This window comes from Typopeltis vanoorti, chromosome 7, assembly GCF_054136105.1.
Source record: "Typopeltis vanoorti isolate ZY-2024b chromosome 7, IOZ_Tvanoo_1.0, whole genome shotgun sequence".
NCBI classification, from domain to species: Eukaryota; Metazoa; Arthropoda; class Arachnida; order Uropygi; family Thelyphonidae; genus Typopeltis; species Typopeltis vanoorti.
This window is the reverse complement of record NC_143555.1, coordinates 142,466,181-142,486,403: the sequence shown is the minus strand read 5'-3', so window position 1 is coordinate 142,486,403 and position 20,223 is coordinate 142,466,181. Positions and strand designations below refer to the sequence as shown.

The window sequence follows — 20,223 nt, the reverse complement described above, 5'->3', positions numbered from 1 at the left end:
TTACACTTCGATAAATTGTTTTCAAAAGCTTTCAGAGTCAAATCGCGATTCTTCCAAATTGTTGATATTGTAGATGGGGACAAACCATACTTCTTTGCTACTGTCAGATTTGATTGGCCACTTTCCACCTCCCGTATAATTTCTACTTTTTCAGAAATCGATAAAATTTTCCGTTTGACTCCCGACATTTTTCCACAACCAGAAAATGCGTATGTACGAAATGTCAGTAAAGGAACAACTAACATGTATTATTCGTTCGTTATTCCCGTGAAACGAATTCGTAATAAACATGAAATACATGCATTAAATCAAATGTAATTCAAGTATACCTTCAAAATTATTCATTATAAACGCGAATTCGCTGTAACCGTGATCGTTATAACTGAGTTCTACTGTATTTATAAAAAAAAAAACGAAAGAAAAGCTACAGGTCTATAAAGCAACTATAGACCTATAGCTTTTCTTTCATTTCTTTATAAATGGATCACAGAAATGTTTTATCACTTTTCTTCTATAAAAGGGTGATTTATCCTTTTAAGGATTCTTTAACCATCCCATTCACTATGCTGCTAATTTTGCATGCTAACCTACTCAGCAATTCTACTAGTATTCCATTAGTCCAGAGCCCTTCTATTTTTCATTTTGTAAATGCATTTTAAAATCATTCTTGATTATACACTGCAATCACTGCAATTTTTGTTATGGTTTTCTTTGATATGCTTTTCTCAATCTATACATAATTCCTAATAAAGCTTACCTATTATCTCTAACATTTTTATTCCATTTGTAATCAGTAAGTATTCTATCTTTTAAAGTTGTTACATAAAGATTTCTTGTAACATAAGTTTTGCTGTCTTCTTTACTCTTTATTTTCTGTTTTTGTTCTAAGCATTTTTTTATTAGAACATTTTTCGATTTTTTACTATGTTTCTACAACCCAGATTTAAATCCAATACATATGTCTGGGTTGTAGAGAGGATATTCTACAACTTCAAATCCAATTCCTTCAATAACTATTTGAAGTGAATGAACTTATGCACAGCCTCTGCAGTGTCATTTTGTAAAATCACAGCTACTCCCTGATGCAAACATGACTAATTCATTCCTTCACCTTTCTCATGGTCTTCACCATTGCTTTGGAAATTCTCATCCCTTTCATCATACAGTCAGGAATAACAATTCTGCAGTTGCAAAAGATAAATGGCAAGCACTCTCCAAAAGAAGATTTTCAGCCTTAGGTGAGGTGGAATGGGAGCATTTCATAAATTGAATTTTCATTTTGGGATCATAATGGTAAATTCAATGTTCATCTCCAATCACAATTTTGTTGCAATAGGTTGCAACTTCCAGTCTTATCTGTTTTATTTCACTGAATGACTGATGTGAGATTCAGTATACATGTAGCAGACCAATGCTAGACTGCTTTGGTTTATATATTGCTAATCCAATGTTTATTTCAATAAACACTGGATTAACACAACCACAAATCAGTGGTTGTGAAGTGCTGATTTATAGCTGCCTACTCTGTAATCAATCATCAATATCAACTCCACTATTGCTATTTCTAGTTCTTCATGCCTAGCAATGTCTAGTACATATCTACTTCAAAAAACTTGTGATCGGTAGTGAATTTTAATAGACACATTTTTGTGTCAAAAACTTGAATACTCTGTACTGTTTTAACAAACTTGTAAAAGAGTTGTAAAAGAATTTTATTTCATAAGAAATAAAACTTCAATCATTTAATATACCATTGTATATTAAACTGCATCCAATTTTAAACATAGCCAGTCTGAATCCTCCAAGCACTGTACACATGTAGCCAATGCAATAATTTTAGAACATTCCCCCATCTCAATATATTAATTTAAACAACATGGAGCTGTTCACAATTAATATATTCTTGTTATTTCCATCTGGATATTCCCAAGTCCATTTTTTTAAAGCAACCCCCACACACACACATGAAAGGTTTTGAATCTATATTACATAAGCACCATGGGTGGACTAAGGATTTTTTCCCATTCTATTTTTATTAATTTTGTATTTTTATTTATTCTTTACATAATCTGGAAACCCTGCTTCAAAGACATAACCTGGAATTTTTTAAAACCACTTCAGGCTTCCAATAAGTAGGCAGTGATTACAAACCAGGCAATTTTTCTGTGTGATCTCCCACAGAAAAATTGCAAACATTAATGCCCACAGCAGTATTTGAACCTGCAGCTTGTTGGTTGGAAAATAGACATGCTAATCATCTGTTATGAGGTTCTTTTTAAAAAAGATGATCACAATCTTTTTCGAAAATACTGTGATTTTTGAAGAACTCAACTGAGAGCAATTGGATGCTAGTTTGTTGGCTTGGCTGACATATCATTGTTTATTATTATTTTTTTTAATGGACTGAATATTAATATTAATGCTATACAGAATATCCATGGAGGTCCAGAGACTCATTGTGGGAGACCCAAACTAACTATTCACACAAAATCTATCCTTAAACTAACTATTCGCACTTAAACCTATCCTTATATCTCTCCTTAAACTCATTCACTGTCAGGAAACTCACAACTAATTCTGGTAGTTCATTCCACTCATTCACCATTCTCCATGCAAAAAATCCAGTCCACACACTCCCACTAACAACACTTATACAACTTCCACAAATGACTCCTAGTTGTTTCGACTATATTGAAAAATTTTCATTGTATCAATTTTATAAATCCCTTTTAATATCTTAAAAGTTTCTATTGTGTCCCCTCTTTTCCACCTATCAACTAAACATTGTAAGCCACAAATCTTCAACCTATCCTCATAGAGAGAGAGAGAGAGAGAAGAGAGCATTCCAAAGACTTTAACTTCCCATCTTTACTTGTTGGCATGTTTTTCAACATTCAAGTCATCCTTTGAGCCATATTTTACCAACTTTTGCAATATACCCTCTGAATTTCAAATCTCTGCCCACCATTATCCCCAAATCCCGAGACTCATCAATTTCCTGCAGTCCAGTACCATCAATATGATACATACCCACAATACCAATTTATTTAAAACAACCTGCAGGATATTCACATCACCTTTATCAACTATTGCACTACTGAGTTTTGCATCATTGGCAAACAATTGAATATCTCTTCTTAAATCTTTCCCTTTCAGAGGATTGGACACTGACATAACATGATTGCTAAATAGCAAATTAGAGAAGCTACTTAAGAAGAAATCTTTCCATTCATCAAATTCCTGATATATACCCTCAAGGAATGTACAGGACTTTCTTTTGTGTGGTATGCATATAAACAGTTTTACATGGTGAAAATATAGCATAGTATTTCTAAAATTTCAAATCATCAGACAGTAGAACAGCTGATTTTAGATTGCAAAGAAATAGTACAAAATTAGAAGCTTCACAGTACAACAATATTATTGCCTTATTTCTTTTGTCAAAATGAAGTAATAGATTTTGAATACTATCTGGAAATGTTTTCTAATCTGTAGAAATTTAGAGTGATTATGTAATTGAATTTCAGGAGAGGATAAGCAGAGGGGGGGGGGGGTACATAAGCATTAGAAAATCTTCAAAATGAGCATAAATTTTGAATCATTCTGTATATGACATCCTTCATATTATAATTTCAACATATCTATGGTGGTTACGCACTGGATATTGTGATGTGCATTCTACCTAAAAAAAAAAAAAATCCCTGCTAAAACATCATTGGATATAAATTTTTGATACTAAAAAGACTCATAATCGGAAACCAAGTTATGCAATATAACATCATTTGTTGTTCATAAAAATAAAACAAAACAAAAAAAAATTCGTTTCTAAAACTGAAATGTGATGATCCATATAACAATATTTTGCTAGGAAAGAAAGCAAAAGGTCATATTTATTTCAATAAATATTATTTAAAAATAATAAATATGTGGCATATGTTCAATGCAGACATTTGAAAATTCACAAAAAAATTTGTTTCTATATTGTGAGTAAAGGGCAAGAACAACCAGTGCAACTGTTCCGTTGCACTTATTTGAAGAATAAAATACAGCAAATTTACTATTACTAAATAGATTCATTGCAAAGGCTGATCGATGGTATTTCAGGATTGATTATTTTCGCACATGTGAAATTCGTTTCAATTCTTGGGAAGAAACATGATAAACCATTTTAGAGGCAAAAATGTCAAATATCTTAGGACAGTAAAGGAAATTCCAAGTAAAACAGTGTGCATAAAGACAGGTGACACAAAAGTCATGCACTAACAGTTAATCCCTGATGGCTCTAAAATAGTTGTAAAGGGATTAACAGCAGAGGGAGGTAATGGCATGATAAAAGGTAGAATGCTGATGAAGTTTTGATCCACGTAGAATGCTATGGTGGTCTGGATATTTCATCCACCTCAGCCAGTAGGAAGGTTAACGTGCAACTCACAGAATCAAAAGTCAACAAGATCAGATTTTGCTTTTGTTTTTTCTGCCAGACTAAAAAATCCTATCTTTATACAAACATGATTATAGAAAAACTTTCAATTAACAAGACTTTAGATGAGTTAGAATAGCAAAAAGAAATATCTAGTAAAACAGAACCCTAGGCTTTCTTAAAAAACTTTCAATTAAAATCCTTAAAAATTTAAATTCTTATAGAAAAAAAAAATCTAGTAAAACATAACCCTAAGCTTTCTTCAGGTATTACAATAATAGAAAGAAAGTGGAACACAAGACAACAGAACTTTAGGTAAAAGTAATACACTCCAACTATTAATAAGTGTGTTTCCTTAATAGGACTGATATTATACATATAAACCATAACAACAAAGCTATATCCTATTAAAAAATAGGATATGGTTTTAATGTAGGTTTGTTTTCCTGCACTAAAGGTCAGGCCAGTAAAATAACAGTTGATCAGTTAGTGTCACTTTGCAATATTGTTTGAATTGTAATGTAGTTTGTGTGTGACCTTAATATGAAGATTGAAATACCAGGAAATTAAAGCAATTATTTTTACCATAGTAGTGGTGTCCATAATTTTATCAAAATGAATGCCGATCACCATGTAACATTAAAAGGATTATTCACTGGAACTAGTCATGAATTATAACTGTTAGACTGTTATAACATCAAGTCTCTAATCTTCAATCAACTTCCAGGTCCATCTTCACTGTGTTCTGCTCTTATTTTTTTTTACCTTATTTTCATATATTGATCCCATACAATGGGATCAATATACAAAATCAATATATAATTTATATTGTATATAAAATATATATAATATATTTTATATATAATATATGAAATGGGATCAATATATAAGGTCTAGGTGAATAAAGCATTCACCTAGCTCTTAACAAGTATGGCTGCATTAATTTGCCAAAAATTTGGGAGACTGTTATTCTAAGATATTATATATATAATATTTTACATATCCTACATAATTGTAATATTCCTGGTTTCTTACAACATTAGAGAGCACCACATTAGGAATCGAAATATTTTGTCTGTCACAATTTGAATTGTTTCACTTACTCACTGTCCTGTATAAACTGTGTGTGTGTGTGTGTGTGTGTCTAACATGTTTACTCTGATGACGCTGGTTTGAAATCTAGCAAAATATACACCAATTAATAAACATTATTTTATAACTCAAATTGTTTGGTGTTGTAATAGCATTCGAATAAGTTATGAATAGCATCCAACACCTAAGCTTATCAATTAGATTAATTGCAATAATTATTTAGAATAAGGTCAAACTATAATCAAAACTTCCTGCTTCCTCAGTACTTGACTCACTTTTTTTTTTTACTTTTTTTTAAATTTTAATGAGGTTATAGTATCCTATGTACCTTTTGAGGGGTGTGTGTGTGTCTATATATATATCAGGAAATGATGATGTTAAATTAATGAATTTATAAAATAAATGAATCTAAGTGAATCTATCTCCCATTATGCACACATTAATACAGTATTAATACATTATCTCATTAATACAGTATTGCTGTATACTAATATTGTAATAATTTTGAAGTACTTTTATTAGCAATGATATAGTACCTATGGCCATACAAATGTACACAATGTGAAGAAAAAATGTGTTGTTCCAATAAACTGCATGGAAATATATTGTATAGTCTATTTCAATAATTTTATCTTCCCCAAAAAATGTACACATTTAACTGTCAAACTTCCATGCTTGAAAGTTAAAAAAAAAAAAATCATTTTCATTTAGAAATGAACACTAAATTTCCATTGCAGAATAGTCACCAATGAATCTACAAAGAACAGTGGTGATAAAAATAACTCCTTTTATTACTTATATATAATTTGCAAAATAAAAAAATGCAAAATAAAGGTGGTTGATACAGTTGACTTTCACTACAGAAAACTTACAGTGACAACAACAGTATTTGTTTTACCTATGGGGCTTCGGTGCAGGGGCTTTTGGTAGTTTGTTATAATGGTGTTCACTGTAGTGAGAGTTGACTGTAACTGGCAAAATGTATTACTAAAGTTCTCATCATAAATTTATTCCAAATATGGTTCTGGCATAAGCTCATGCAAATAAATTATATAATACTGTAAGATTTTATTAAGCTTGTATAGTTACTAGTGAATGTTCATAAGTGAAAACAATCTAAAAATTTTTGAAACCATCTGGCACACATGAAAACACACATACAGAATAAAAAGAAAGAAAAACTAACTTAATAATCTGGGATGCTACAGGTGGACATGCCATAAGTTCTTGCAAGAGATCAGCAGACAAGCGCTTTGCTACCAGATCACCATAGAGAATCATGTTGATGATGAGCTCAAAGGTGTGATCAATATTCTTTGAATTAAATAACTGATAAAGAAAAAGATAAAAAAAATATATACTTATCTAAAACATTAATTAGAAATCTAAAAAATTATACAAACAATATGACATATTCAAAGCAAGACAGAAAATGCTGCATCAACATAGTTTTGATGCAGCATACTCAATGCCAGATCACGAGTAAAAGCATATTGTACAATGCAAGCTGAAAGTTTTGTTAACCACTTTATTTTTGGGAAATTTCAGAATACTCTTTTAGGTGAACATGAAAAGTATCTTCACAAAAATATATAACGCAAACAGTTTAACTTTCATTATAGTGAACACTAATACAGAAAACTCAAATGATATACTGAATTACAAAAAAAAAAAAAAAAAAAAAAAATTCTGTGTTAAATGCAATCGCAATAATGCCATTATTGCAATACACAATCTATATTTAAGTTGTCAGTCAACAATCAGAAAGGAAATATAGGAAGATGATTTCATGTAAAATCAGGGGTGCCCATTATCTCCACTCCTATTCATCATCTACACGGATCACGCACACTATAAAAGAAAGTGACATCAGGCCCAATATTAGAATTGGAGATGTCAAACTTAACCCTTTGCTTTATGCAGATGATGTACTCTTAAACACATCCAGTGGAAGTCTTCAGGATTCACTAACAAAATTGAATAACAGCTGTAACAAATTTGGCATGAAAATCATTGACAAAAAAAAAAGACCAAAATTATGCAAATAGACAGGAGCACAGAAAACTTCAGTTGCATTCTGAATGGAGATCCTATAGAATAAGTAAAACATTTCAGCTATTTAGGCCTGGCTTTTAGTGTAGACGGCAGGTTAAATCTGGAAATAGACAACAGAATAAGCAAAGATGGTATGGTGGGTAGCCAGTTGAATAAATTTATACAAAATAAGAGAGAAATTAGCCAAAACACCAAACTAGCAGTACAGAAAACAACGTTCAAACCAGTTTTAAGTTATAAATCTGAGAGTTGGGTTAGAAATAATGTATTCATCAAAGAATAGAGCCCACAGATATGAGGGTTCTGAAAAAAATAGGGGAGTGAACCAATGTCATCAATAGCAGAATCATATAAAAAATGAAGATATCAGAAATCAACTTGACAATATTAGCATTCAAGAATGTGTCAGCAGAGCTACTCTAAGATTGTATGGGCAATTAAATAGAATGAGTGAAGAAAATTTAGCAAAATAGGTGTTTGATGCCAAGATGAGAGAAAGAGACCCAGAGGAAGACCAAGGTGTAGGTGGATTGATTCGTTCAGCAGTGCCTTAGAAGCTCATAATGTTAGATATAACAATATTGGAGCACTCACAAGTAATAAACTGATTCGGAGGAAATTTGTTGATAGGAGATTAATAATAATGCAAACTTAATCATGTAGTGCTGTCATTGTAACCTGAACGCCCATTGATAGTAGATCTATTGACTCAGTCAATAGCCTTTGTGTGGAAGTAGCAGAGTTGTTATGAAGATACTTTGCAAGCAAACTTTGTTTCCTTCTGTTTAGTGGTGCTTAAAGGTCAAAGCTATATAACTGAAAGGAAATTTCCACATAGCCTTTAAAGGAATGCAGAGAACCGACCAATGCTTCAGATCTAATGTCCAATCCTCACCTTCTTGTGGTGCATCCTATTGGGTATCTACCTGGATACTGAACGAACAAGGATGGGCTGGCAATTTCAGATTTAGCTGAACAAATTGTATTCTTATTAGCTTAAACCAAAATACAAAATGATGGTACAACATGACAAAATTTCATGCCGGCTGGGGTGTCACCCGGTTAAACAAGGCCCCGGTTATTTTTCCCACGGAACCAGGGCGAATGGTGAAAAGTTAGCTACCGGAACAAACCCTAAACACAACCTAACTCAATATCACCCAAGTTGAAGATCAGTACTATCAACATAAGAAGCTTGAATGGCAAAGAAATGAAGCTAGCTGAGGAATTAGATAAGTACCAGATCGACATAACAGAAGTGACTGAAACAAAAAAGACAAAACTGGTGAGATCTTTCTGAGCAATAATTATTATGTTATATTATTTATTGTTATATGTTATATGTTATATTATCAAAATGTTATATTCAGGCAATGACAATCAAGGAAAAAAAGGAGTAACCACATTATGCAACACTAAATAAGAGGCTAATCTTCTTGAATGGCAGGCAGTCTCGAGTAGAGTGATGTGGGCAAACATCAGAATTCAGAACTGGACAATCTCATTGTCCAGTTCCAAATTATCTGTGCCTATGGTAACCACAGAAGGTTCTACTAAGGAAGAAGTGGATTAATTTTTTGATGCTTTAAAAGAAGCAGCTGACACAATGAAAAAGGAAACGTTGGTCCTTGTTGGGAATCTAAATAGCAGAGTAGGAAATGATTGTGAGACATACAGGAATATTTTGGGAAAATTTGGAGAAAAGAGCAAAGCTAATAATAATGACAAATAAATGTTGGATTTCTGCTTGGGACATGGACTGGTTATTACTGACACCATATTCCAACATAAAAATGTGCACAAATTCACATGGAGAGAAGAGGCATGAAATAAGAAAAGTCTCATTGACTATGTTATTGTTGATAGTGATGTTTTCTCCCTGGTGCACGACACCAGAGTGTACAGAGGATTTAAAATTGGAAGTGATCACTATTTAGTCTTGAGCAGGATAAAATTGAATTTCATATTGAAAAGAATAACATGTAAGAAAGTTTTAAAGTGAATAAAAGTTGAGCAAGCACTCAGATGTGAACTGTAGACTAAAATACACAAAGATTATTGAAGAAAAAATGAAAGAGTTTGAGAACAGCAACCAAACCTTGGAGATTCAGTGGCAGGCCTTGAGGAAAACACTGATTAATTCAGCAGATAGGCACGTGGTAAGGTTGTCTGCAAGGATAGAAAAATCAGAACTACATGGTGGACACAGGAAGTTAGAGGCAGTGAAGGAAAAGAAGAAAGCATATCAAAAGTTCCTGGCAAATAAGTCAGCTTGTGCTCTGAGAGAATACAGAGACAAATATAAGGAAGCTAAATACTGTGTAAAACTAGCTAAACAAACATCATGGGAGGACTTGGGCAAGAACATAGAAAATAAATATCAAGTAGGTGGTAAGATATTCTGAAGGTTGATGAAGAAACTTAGAAATGGAGGAAAGAGTGCTGTAAAAGGAGTTAGAGATGATAATGGTGGCATGAAAACAGGAGAAAAAGATATCCTTGAAGTATGGAGTAATTACTTCGAAAAAATGCTAAATGAAACAAGCAGTGATAGCACAGTGGTAAAAAACACTCAACAGACATACAGTCAGAAATAGATATCCATACTTGAAGTAGAAAAAGCTATCAAAGGCTTAAAATGTGGAAAGGCAGCAGGAGTAGATGATATTCGACCAGAAATACTGAAGTATGGTATTATAAAAGTCTTACAGAAGCTAGACTGCATAGTTCAGAAAGCCTGGACAGAGGGACGAATTTCCGATGATTGGAGTAGAGCTCTATTAGTACCTATGTATAAAAAGGGAAATAAAACTGAATGTGAGAATTACAGAGGTATTTCCCTGAGTGTTCCTGGCAAAATCTATGCAAGTATACTTGAGAAACAGTTGAGAAGAATTGTGGAAGAAAAGCTTGGTGAAGAACAAGCTGGATTCAGGCCAAATAGAGGCTGTCAGGATCAGATCTTCACTTTACGATAAATAGTCGAGAAAGCATGGGAATATAACAAAGATCTGTATTTAAGTTTTGTCGATCTGGAAAAGGCATATGACAAGGTGCCAAGAGAGAAGCTATTCAATACGCTATAGTTTGGTGTCAATGGGACATTATATCAAGCAATACTTAGTCTTTATTTGAGTTGTAAGTCAGTAGTTAGAATTGAAGGAAGTACAGGAAGGTGGTTTAATGTTAAATCTGGTGTGAGACAAGGATATACATTATCCCCTCTGTTATTCATTACCTATATGGATCACATTATGAAGTTAAGTAGTATTAAACATGATATCAAAATTGGAGATGTTAAAGTCAGCTCTTTGCTATATGAAGATGATGTTATACTTCTAAATAAATCCCCTACAAGTCTGCAAGATTCCCTGACAAAATTGAATAACTGTTGTAATAGATATGGTATGAAGGTCAGCAATAAAAATACAAAAACAGTGAAAATAAGCAGAATTGTTGAAAATGTCAAATGCGTTGTGAATGGAGAACCTATGAAAGAAGTAAACCATTTCAGTTACTTAAGCAAGATTTTTAGTGAAGATGGTAAATTAAATATGGAAATAGACAATAGGATCAACAAAGCTGGCATGGTAGGAAGTCAACTGAATAAATTCATAAGGAATAAGAAATAAATTAATCGGAACACTAAATTAGCTATATACAAGACAGTGTTCAAACTTATGGATATAACAGCTGGGTCAGAAGTAAAACACTTGAAAAAAGACTAGAGACCGCAGATATGAGAGTCCTGAGAAAGATTAGGGGCGTGAACAGATGGCGTCGCGTCAATGGCAATATCATATTAAAAACGAGGATATTAGGAAAGAACTTGATACTGTCAGCATCTGGATTATGCTGATAATGTCAAGCATCCAGGAATGTGTTAGTAGAACTAATCTAAGGTGGTATGGTCACTTATGGGAGAGGAAAGATTAGCAAAACAAGTGTTCTCTGCCAGGTTGGCAGGAAAACGACCCAGAGGAAGACCAAGATATAGGTGGATTGATACTATACACAGTGCCTTAGACAACAGAAATATAAGATCTGATAATGTTGGGGTCTTTACAAGTAACAGACTGATTTGGAGGAAAATTGTAGATAGGAAGTTAGTATGATGTAAATTTTTCATATAGTACTATCATATCCTGTACTCCCCTTGAGGGTACATGGCAGGAATTTGATGATGATGATGGGTATGAAATTAAAACAAGAATATAATTTCTATCTATTAATCTACTAGTTAATCTCACTCATTATAATAAATTACCAAAAGTCTTCACTGAAAGTCCATGTATGAATGCTAAAGAAAAAGTCACTATGGCAAACTATCTTGCTGTAACAAATACTCCTGTAATCCTAACAAATCTGTTATGAGCATCGACTATAGATACAAACTGAATGGAAAGGCTTTCGGAGTTTCTGAATATATAAGGAAATCCATATATTTTGGTTGACAATAAATTTCAATTCAGTAATCAACATCAGAAAGATAACTACTAAAGTTCAGAAGATTCTTGGTTAAATTTTATAATTGGTATTATTTTCTTTATTTTTGACTGAGTTGTTAAGTGTATGAGAGTGTGCTGAAAAGTTGTGATAATCACCATGAAGGAATTGGGCTAGAACTATGGAACTTACATATTATTCTACATATTCCTCACAAAGTTTTATACACTTCTTACAACACTGCTGCATCATTTGCAATCCTCTGAGAAAAGTCTTTCCCTTGTTACACAAACCAGTCCTCAGCTGAAAATATGATTTCATCATCTGTGGTCAAATTTGTTCCTTTCAAGTGTTTCATTAAATTTGGGAATAGGAAATACTCAGATGGGGCCAGGCCTGGCAAATAGGATGGGTAAAGCAGACACTGAAAGCCCATGTTGTGTATTGTCTGTTGGGTTTCACAAGCAGTGTGAGAAGGTGCACTGTCCTGCAATTTCAACATGCCTCTGCTCAGTTTCCTGTGGTGTTTTTTCTTCAGTACCTTCTTCAATTCCTTCAGAGCTGCTATAACAGTTTCACCTTTTTTTTTTTTCCCCGAGGTACTTGGCAAGGATTACACCATCCGTATCCCAAAAGACAATAGCAAGAGCCTTCCTTGCTGACTTTTGGGTTTGGAACTTCTTTGGCCATGGAGAACTTTTGTGTCTCCACTCCATTGACTGTTGTTTGGTCTCTAAATCATAGTGATGAAGCCATGTTTCATCAACAGTCACAATATGAGTTTAAAAAATTTCCATCTGATTTCTCAAAATGATCCAAAATCCCTTGAGATGACAACACATGTTCTCTTTTGGTCAGCATTCAAACATTCACTTCGCTGAGAACTTCTGCATGTCCAAATGATGATAGATAATAACTGCAATTTGTTCCCTGGATACCCCAGAATCTTAATTGTATAATGTAATTATACAATCAAGGATCATGGCATGCATTACATCGATGTTTGCAGGTGTGATCGCTGTGAAAGATCTTCCTGACATGGGACATCTGTTGTCTCAGGATGCCCAATTTTTAACTTGGTCATGCATCTGGCAACTGTTGGATATGCTGGGGCACAGTCCCCTAAAGACTCACACAAAGTTTGGTGAATCTCAGTTGCAGACTTTTCTTACAGCATGCACCTCTGTGTCTTCAAATTTCTTCAAAACCTCTGACACATCTTCTTATATATCCTAAAAGAAAAAGAACAAATTATTACAATTTGGTGAAATAGAGGAGTTAAAAAATTTGAAGATTTGTTCAACAGTCACAATACGAGCTAAAAAATTTGCATCTGATTGGTAGACATTCAAACATTTAGGGATCCACTTCACTGAGAGCTTCTACGAAGTGTCTAATCTTCACTTTGGGATGAAAAGATTACATACTTCATATAATATTGATGGTACTAGATTATAGGAAATTAATGAGGCTAAGGTTTTGAAGGTGATGGTGGATAGAGATCTGAAATTCAGAGGACACACATACTGCGAGAGTTGGCAATATGGCTTAGAAGATTACTTAGATGTTGAAGAACACATTGACAAGTAAAGATAGTGAGGTTATTATCTATCTTTATATGCTATGATTTGGCCACATGTCGAGTACCGTGCACAAATTTGATCACCTTTGTTAGGGGACTAGGAGGTGGTGGAGAGAATTCGGAGACGACTAAGCTCATGATGTCTGTGAATGTACCCTATATGAAGACAAATTGGAGGTGTGTGGTTGTAAGTTTTTTCACTCGGTTATACTATAAATTAAAGATACCAAGAAATGATATTATTGGTTTAATCCTTTATCCAAGCGTAAGCAAACAAGTTTGCACCTGAACTATTTTTCCAGACTGGGGCAACTCGTATAAAAAGGCTAATGACTTCACATCACTTGTCTTAGTATCCCCTAATGCAAATCATATCGCCTTATGGACATGTATAATGCTATGCATTATGGGTTATAATGCATTATTGCTACACATTATCCAAGTGTATAAAGGATATAATTTCTTGGTATCTTTAATTTATAGTATAACCAAGTGGAAAAACTTACAACTATCTCTAATCCAGAGTATTTTAATAATAAGGTGTGATACCTTTTGGCTACTCGTATGCGAAATTAAGACTTCTGCATTACTTTAACCTTAGTATCACTTCTGTGTGGTTCCCACTGATGAGACCTCAATAAAGGTTGAAACCGGTCTGGGTAGTGACCCTTCCCATAATGTATAGCATTATATATATATATATATATATATATATATATATATATATATATATATACCCGTAAGGATATGATTTGCATTATGGGATACTAAGGCAAGTGATGTGAAATCATACACCTTTACCACGAGTAGTCCCAGTCCTGAAAATAGTTCAGGTTGAAACTTTGTTTGCTTACACTTGGATAAAGGATTAAACCAAAAATATAATTTCTTGGTATCTTTCATTTATGGAGTTGTGTGGGTTGCAGAATTTAGCTAACAGGGAAGAGTCTATAAGACTGAAAAAAAGAAATCTTTCAATACATGGGGAGTAAGGGATTGGAAAATAAGGGGTCACACTAGGAAGTTGTCTAAGAGTGGTTAGTAAGGGTATACAAGACTAGGTTCTTTACTTGAATAGTGGTGAATGAGTGGAATGAATTGCCAGAGGTGGTTGTGAGTTCCTCAATAGTGAATAAGTTTAAGGAGATATATGATAAGTATTGTGTTAATGGACAGGGTGGGTCTCCTACAATGAGTGTTTTGACTCCATGGAGTATACCTGTATAAATAATACTAATTAAAAGCTGCTTTTCTTATAAAAGGAAAGCAGTTATGAAACTAAGAATGAATACTATTATTTATACACCATAAACAAATAGTCTTTATCTCTTCACATGGATTAAATTTAATGAAATACAAGTAGCAACAGAAGAAATCCTACCTTTTTACCTAATTCGTCATTAATTGTCAAACTTGCAAGTATAGACAATGCACATACAACAATGGCACGATTAGTATGGCTCAATTTAGTTACCAAGTTCTTGAAGAATTGTTTCCTGTTGTTCTAAATTTTGAGGAAGGGAAAAATTAAATAAATTTAAATTTATACTGAGAATGAAGTTATGTATAAACTTTTATTAAAGAATTTATGACACTGTATTCAGAAAAGGACAATGATCTTCGTAACTTGTACAAAAAAGAGAAGTATAAGAATACAATTTTTGTCAATTGGAGATTTGAATCAAGTGAATTCAACAAGAATTATTCATGATGAAAACAGTTCAATTTCTGCATATATTCATAATATTGATATATAATGATAAAATTCATAGTGATAATGAATTTGTATATAAATTTATACTGGCATTAAAGAATGCTATTAGATATCAGACATATCTTCAGACAAGCTCAGGATACTAAAGCATACAGAGAATTTGAAATAAGCGATGATCATTTGAGTTTTGAGTGTAGGATAAAAATTACTACTACTACATGTAAATGTGGCATTCTTAGCATCTTTTATTAAGGACATATCGGTGCAAGACAGATGGGTCATTCTATTGCCCAAGTGGTTAGAACCCTATGATTCTCGAGGACAACCATACCAGAGCCCAGCAAGCAAGCGGGGACTGACACACACCATTAATTAGTTTTTTTTTGACTTTTATGGCACAAAAACATTAAAGGTCATATGTCTGGTGCAGGACACCAAGTACTGCTGTAACCTGTGTCTTGGTACTGGACACAGGTTACAGCAATACATATGGTAAATGGTTAGTAGGACAATTACAAATATCCATGCCCCTGGCAGGATTTGAACCCACAGCCTCTTGGCAGGAGAGTGGATACGCTAACCACTGAACCAACTGTGCCCCACACACCATTGATGACCAGAGTCGATGTACAGTGTCCGGTCTCGTACAGACCAACCACAAGGCAACAGCGGCACAAATCATATTTAATTTCAATGTAGGAGGTACAAGCAGTGTCAGTGAGCGAATGGTACAACATACCCTGCATATCATGGGCTACTGGAGCCAATGCCCTACTTGTGTATCACTGCTGACGGTTCGTCATCAGGCATTGCACCTCGCCTGGTGTCAGGACCATCAAAATTGACCTCTACAGAGTAGACCAGAGTCATGTGGTATGATGAATCCTGTTATCAGCTGTACCAAGATGACGGGAGGGTGCAGGTGTGATGTCAGCAGCATGAGGCCATGGTCAGCTACACACTTCATGGATTTCGTGCATCCTTCAGATGATGGTCTGTTTCAGCAGGACAAGTTTGGGCCCATCCAGTAGCTCCCAAGGTCCATAGATTTAAATCCATAGAGTGAAACATCGGATCCATATATCTCGGACCGACGTCTAAGGCGCAGTTGCAGACAATGCTGCAACAGGCATGGCTGGAATTACCTTGGCAACCCTCTGACATATGGTGGAGTCAATGCCCTGGAGAGTATAGGCTGCTATTCATGCTAGAAGAGGACTGACACACTATTAGGCAGGTATCTCTTTGTTTTGAGTGTATATGAGAGGTCATATACACTCCCACAATTTGTCTTTGACTCCATGCAGGTCTGATGATGATAATAATAATGTTTCCAAAATATGATATATGAAGTGTGCAGAAACATCTGTAAACTTCAAGGAAAAACAATAACAGATAACTAACTTACAAACAATAATGGCTTATAAATACACACACACAACACACACACCGGGTGATCCAAAAGTCACAGAAAAAGTAAAAATTCAATAATTCAAAAAGTATAGACAGTAGCATGATGCGGTTTTCACAGAAAGACATGGGATTTTTTTTAATAACGAAAAATTTTATTGCCAGAATAGTTACATTTGTCACCAACAAGTGGCTCTGTAGCGGTCCTGGAGATGCTACCTGTCACTCTTTAAACCGTGAGGTATGTAAATTTCAGATGTAGCGAATACTGAAGTTAAACTTTCAGCATTTAATGTTTATTACTGAAGTTAAATGTTCTGCCAAGGTGAGACATGTTATCGTTACGAGATAAAGCACTTTTAGTTAAGCTGTATTATCAGAACTCTGAATGTGCAAGTGTGACTTTGCGCACCTATTGTTCAATGCGGGGGTATTAGAAGTGGAAAGGGACCGATGTCTTGTACCTCACTGATAGCTATGATGAAAAGGTTTGAGGACACTGGCAGTTTGGTAGCACGTGCAAGAAGCGGGAGATCCAAAAAAACTATTGCAATTGTGCATAAGGTCGAACACGAGACCGACACACAATTGGCAGCTTCCGCACATGGGGAAGAATGCAGTGCGTGTGAAATTTCAAGACGAACTGGCATTTCGTACGGGACTGTATGGCGATCACTCAGGATCATCAAGAGGTATCCTTACAAAATCCAACACGTACAGGAACTGAAACCAACCAATTTCGAGAGACGTCGTGAATTTGCAAATTGGATTTTTCAACATATGGAAAACAATGTGGACTGGCTGTCAAATGTCCTGTGGACTGACGAGGCGCACTTTTCGCTTAATGGAAGTGTAAATGCACACAACTGCTGCATCTTGGAGAGAGAGAACCCTCATGCGATTGTGGAAACCCCTTTGCATCATCCAAAATTGACAGCATGGTGTGGGTTCACTGCGTCATCAATTATAGGCCCCTTTTTCTTTGAGGAAGTCCACAGCGGTACATTTCAAACTACTTCTGTCAAAGGCAAGCGTTATGCAGCACTTTTAAGAGACAGCATCATTCCCTCCTTGCAAGAGAGGCACGGGCTATATAGTGTAACATTCATGCAGATGGCGCACCTCTGCACATCACAGGTCCTGTCTAGCACCTGCTGAGATCGACATTTGGCGATGACCATGTCCTCAGTCGCTCTTTCCTGCACTTTTGTACGGGAAAGAGCGACTGAGGAATGTGCAAGGTCTGGAGATCTTGGCCACCAAGATCTCCAAACCTTACACCTTGTGACTTTTGGTTATGGGGCTACTTGAAGTCACAGGTGTACAGAGGTCAGCCGATGTCATTGGCCATGTTGAAAGAAGCTATTCGTCATCATGTGACAGGAAGTACAGCTGAAACCCTCTTCTATGCTGTGCAGGGTGTCGTGCCACGTCTGACATCCATTCTCATTAATGACAGCCATCACATTGAACATTTGTAATCCTAGCTGAGTTGCGCCACTGCACAAACTACTGACACACCCTAAGTGCCACCTATTGGTGGCAAATGTAACTATTCTGGTAATAAAATTTTTCTTTATTAAAACAAATCCCATGTCTTTCTGTGCATTTCTGTGAAAACCGCATCTTTCGTTCTACTATCTATACTTTTCTAATGATTGAATTTTTACTTTTTCTGTAACTTTTGGATCACCCGATATATATTCATTTTTAATATAAACTGACTAAAAACCTGAGGATTATAACGAATTGAGATTTATTTGAAAACGCAACATGTTTCGCCGAGATTGACTTCATCAGGCATTAAGAACATAGAAAGATATTAAAAGACACTGAAAAAACATTGAGACACTCTAAAGCTACACAATTATAAAGCTATAATATTCGGCTGTAAATTACAGTTATTATGAAATGGAGCTATAGTCCGTGTTAAAGTTCTATTGTTGTACACTTGTGCGTGTGTGGAACCACGTGATCTCCAGTATCTGATAGTAGAGCTGAAAGAGTTAGGCAAATTATAGCTGAGATTATTGTTCATATGAAGAGGGTAAAAGGTGATTTCTTTTGACTCTACAATGCAGCGTTCTATCTCATCGTGGCAAATGTGTGGGCTTGAAGTTGTTGTCCAATTAACTTCATGTTGGCGGCTTTCATTGTTCGTGTTTATTGAAAACAGGCCATGGCCTGATAGGGCAGTAGCTCTGGTTCTCTTGTAAGCAACGTCTCTCTAGTGTTCCCCGAGACGTAGGAGGATAGATTTCTCTTTTTGGCCATAGTAAGGTTTTCCGCACTCACATGTGACTTTGTATACACCTGGGAACAGTAGAAGGTTGCGAGATTGTTTGTAGTTGCTGAAACTTGATCTTATTTTTGGAAGAGTAGAGAAGCACATTTGTATGTTACATTTCTTTAAGATTCTACTCAGTTTTTTGGATAGTGTGCTGATATATGGCAAGGAGATATAACCTTTGGAGTCGTCTTGTGTCTCTACGTCGTTATTGACGGTGGGATAATTGTTTGTTGATACTTTTTAAAGAGTAGGCATTGCTTTTAAAGGTCCATTTAAGATGGACTTTATAATCAATGGTCCTTGGATGGTGATGCGAGGACGCATGCAAATATCTGTCCGTGTGTGTTGGCTTTCTAAATATAGAGACTTATTGATTCAGGCGTCTTGGTGAGTTTAACATCAAGGAAACAGAGGGAACTATTTTCTTCAATCTCCATGGTCAATTTGTTATCCTGATGGAGGTTGTTTAAGTGGTTGAGAAACCTGTGAAGATTCTCAATACCATGCTCCCATATGAGGAATATATCATCCACATATCTAAGCCAAATTCTTGGTTTTAAACTAAAAGAGGAGATTGCCTTTTGTTCAAAATCCTCAAAAAAAATGTTAGCTAATATAGGAGGGGGGAGCCCTTCCCATAGCTAATCCTTTGACCTGTTTATATAGTTTACTGTTACATCCTGAATGAAGAACTTTATTAAAGAAATAATTCATTCAGGATTTAACAAGTCAGAAAAATCAGCTGAGAGAAAAAGCTTGTACTCAAGCAGAAGAATTAAAGTACTAACTGTAAATGGAAATAGAATTACTTTATTTTAGCAGAATTGTAAGATCATGTAAAGAACTTCGTGTATAAAGTAGTATTATATGAATTCATCATGTGTACAATCATCATCAAATTCCTGCCATGTACCCTCAACGGGTGTACAGGATATGATAGTACTACATGAAAAAATTACATCATTACTAACTTCCTATCTACAATTTTCCTCCATATCAGTCTGTTACTTCTCAAGACTCCAACATTATCCGATCTTATATTTCTATCGTCTAAGGCACTTTGTACCATATCAATCCACCTACATCTTGGTCTTCCTCTAGGTCGTTTTCCTGCCAACCTGGCAGAGAACACTTGTTTTGCTAATCTTTCCTCTCCCATTCTATTTAAGTGACCATACCACCTGAGATCAGCTCTGCTAATGCATTCCCGGATG

At 34.9% G+C, this 20,223-nt stretch overlaps 1 protein-coding gene across 3 annotated transcripts in view; it reads right to left on the bottom strand.

Moving 5' to 3' along the window:
• The window catches only part of LOC150105143 (protein CIP2A homolog), a 251,661-nt gene that overhangs the window by 152,715 nt on the left and 78,723 nt on the right, over positions 1 to 20,223 (bottom strand). For all 3 annotated transcript variants that reach the window (XM_090396177.1, XM_090396179.1, XM_090396178.1), the window contains exons 7-8: positions 14,977 to 15,099; positions 6,699 to 6,841 (exon numbers count right to left, since the gene is read on the bottom strand). In XM_090396177.1, the coding sequence (XP_090252303.1) occupies positions 6,699 to 6,841; positions 14,977 to 15,099 (266 nt within the window). The remainder of the gene's footprint in view (positions 1 to 6,698; positions 6,842 to 14,976; positions 15,100 to 20,223) is intronic.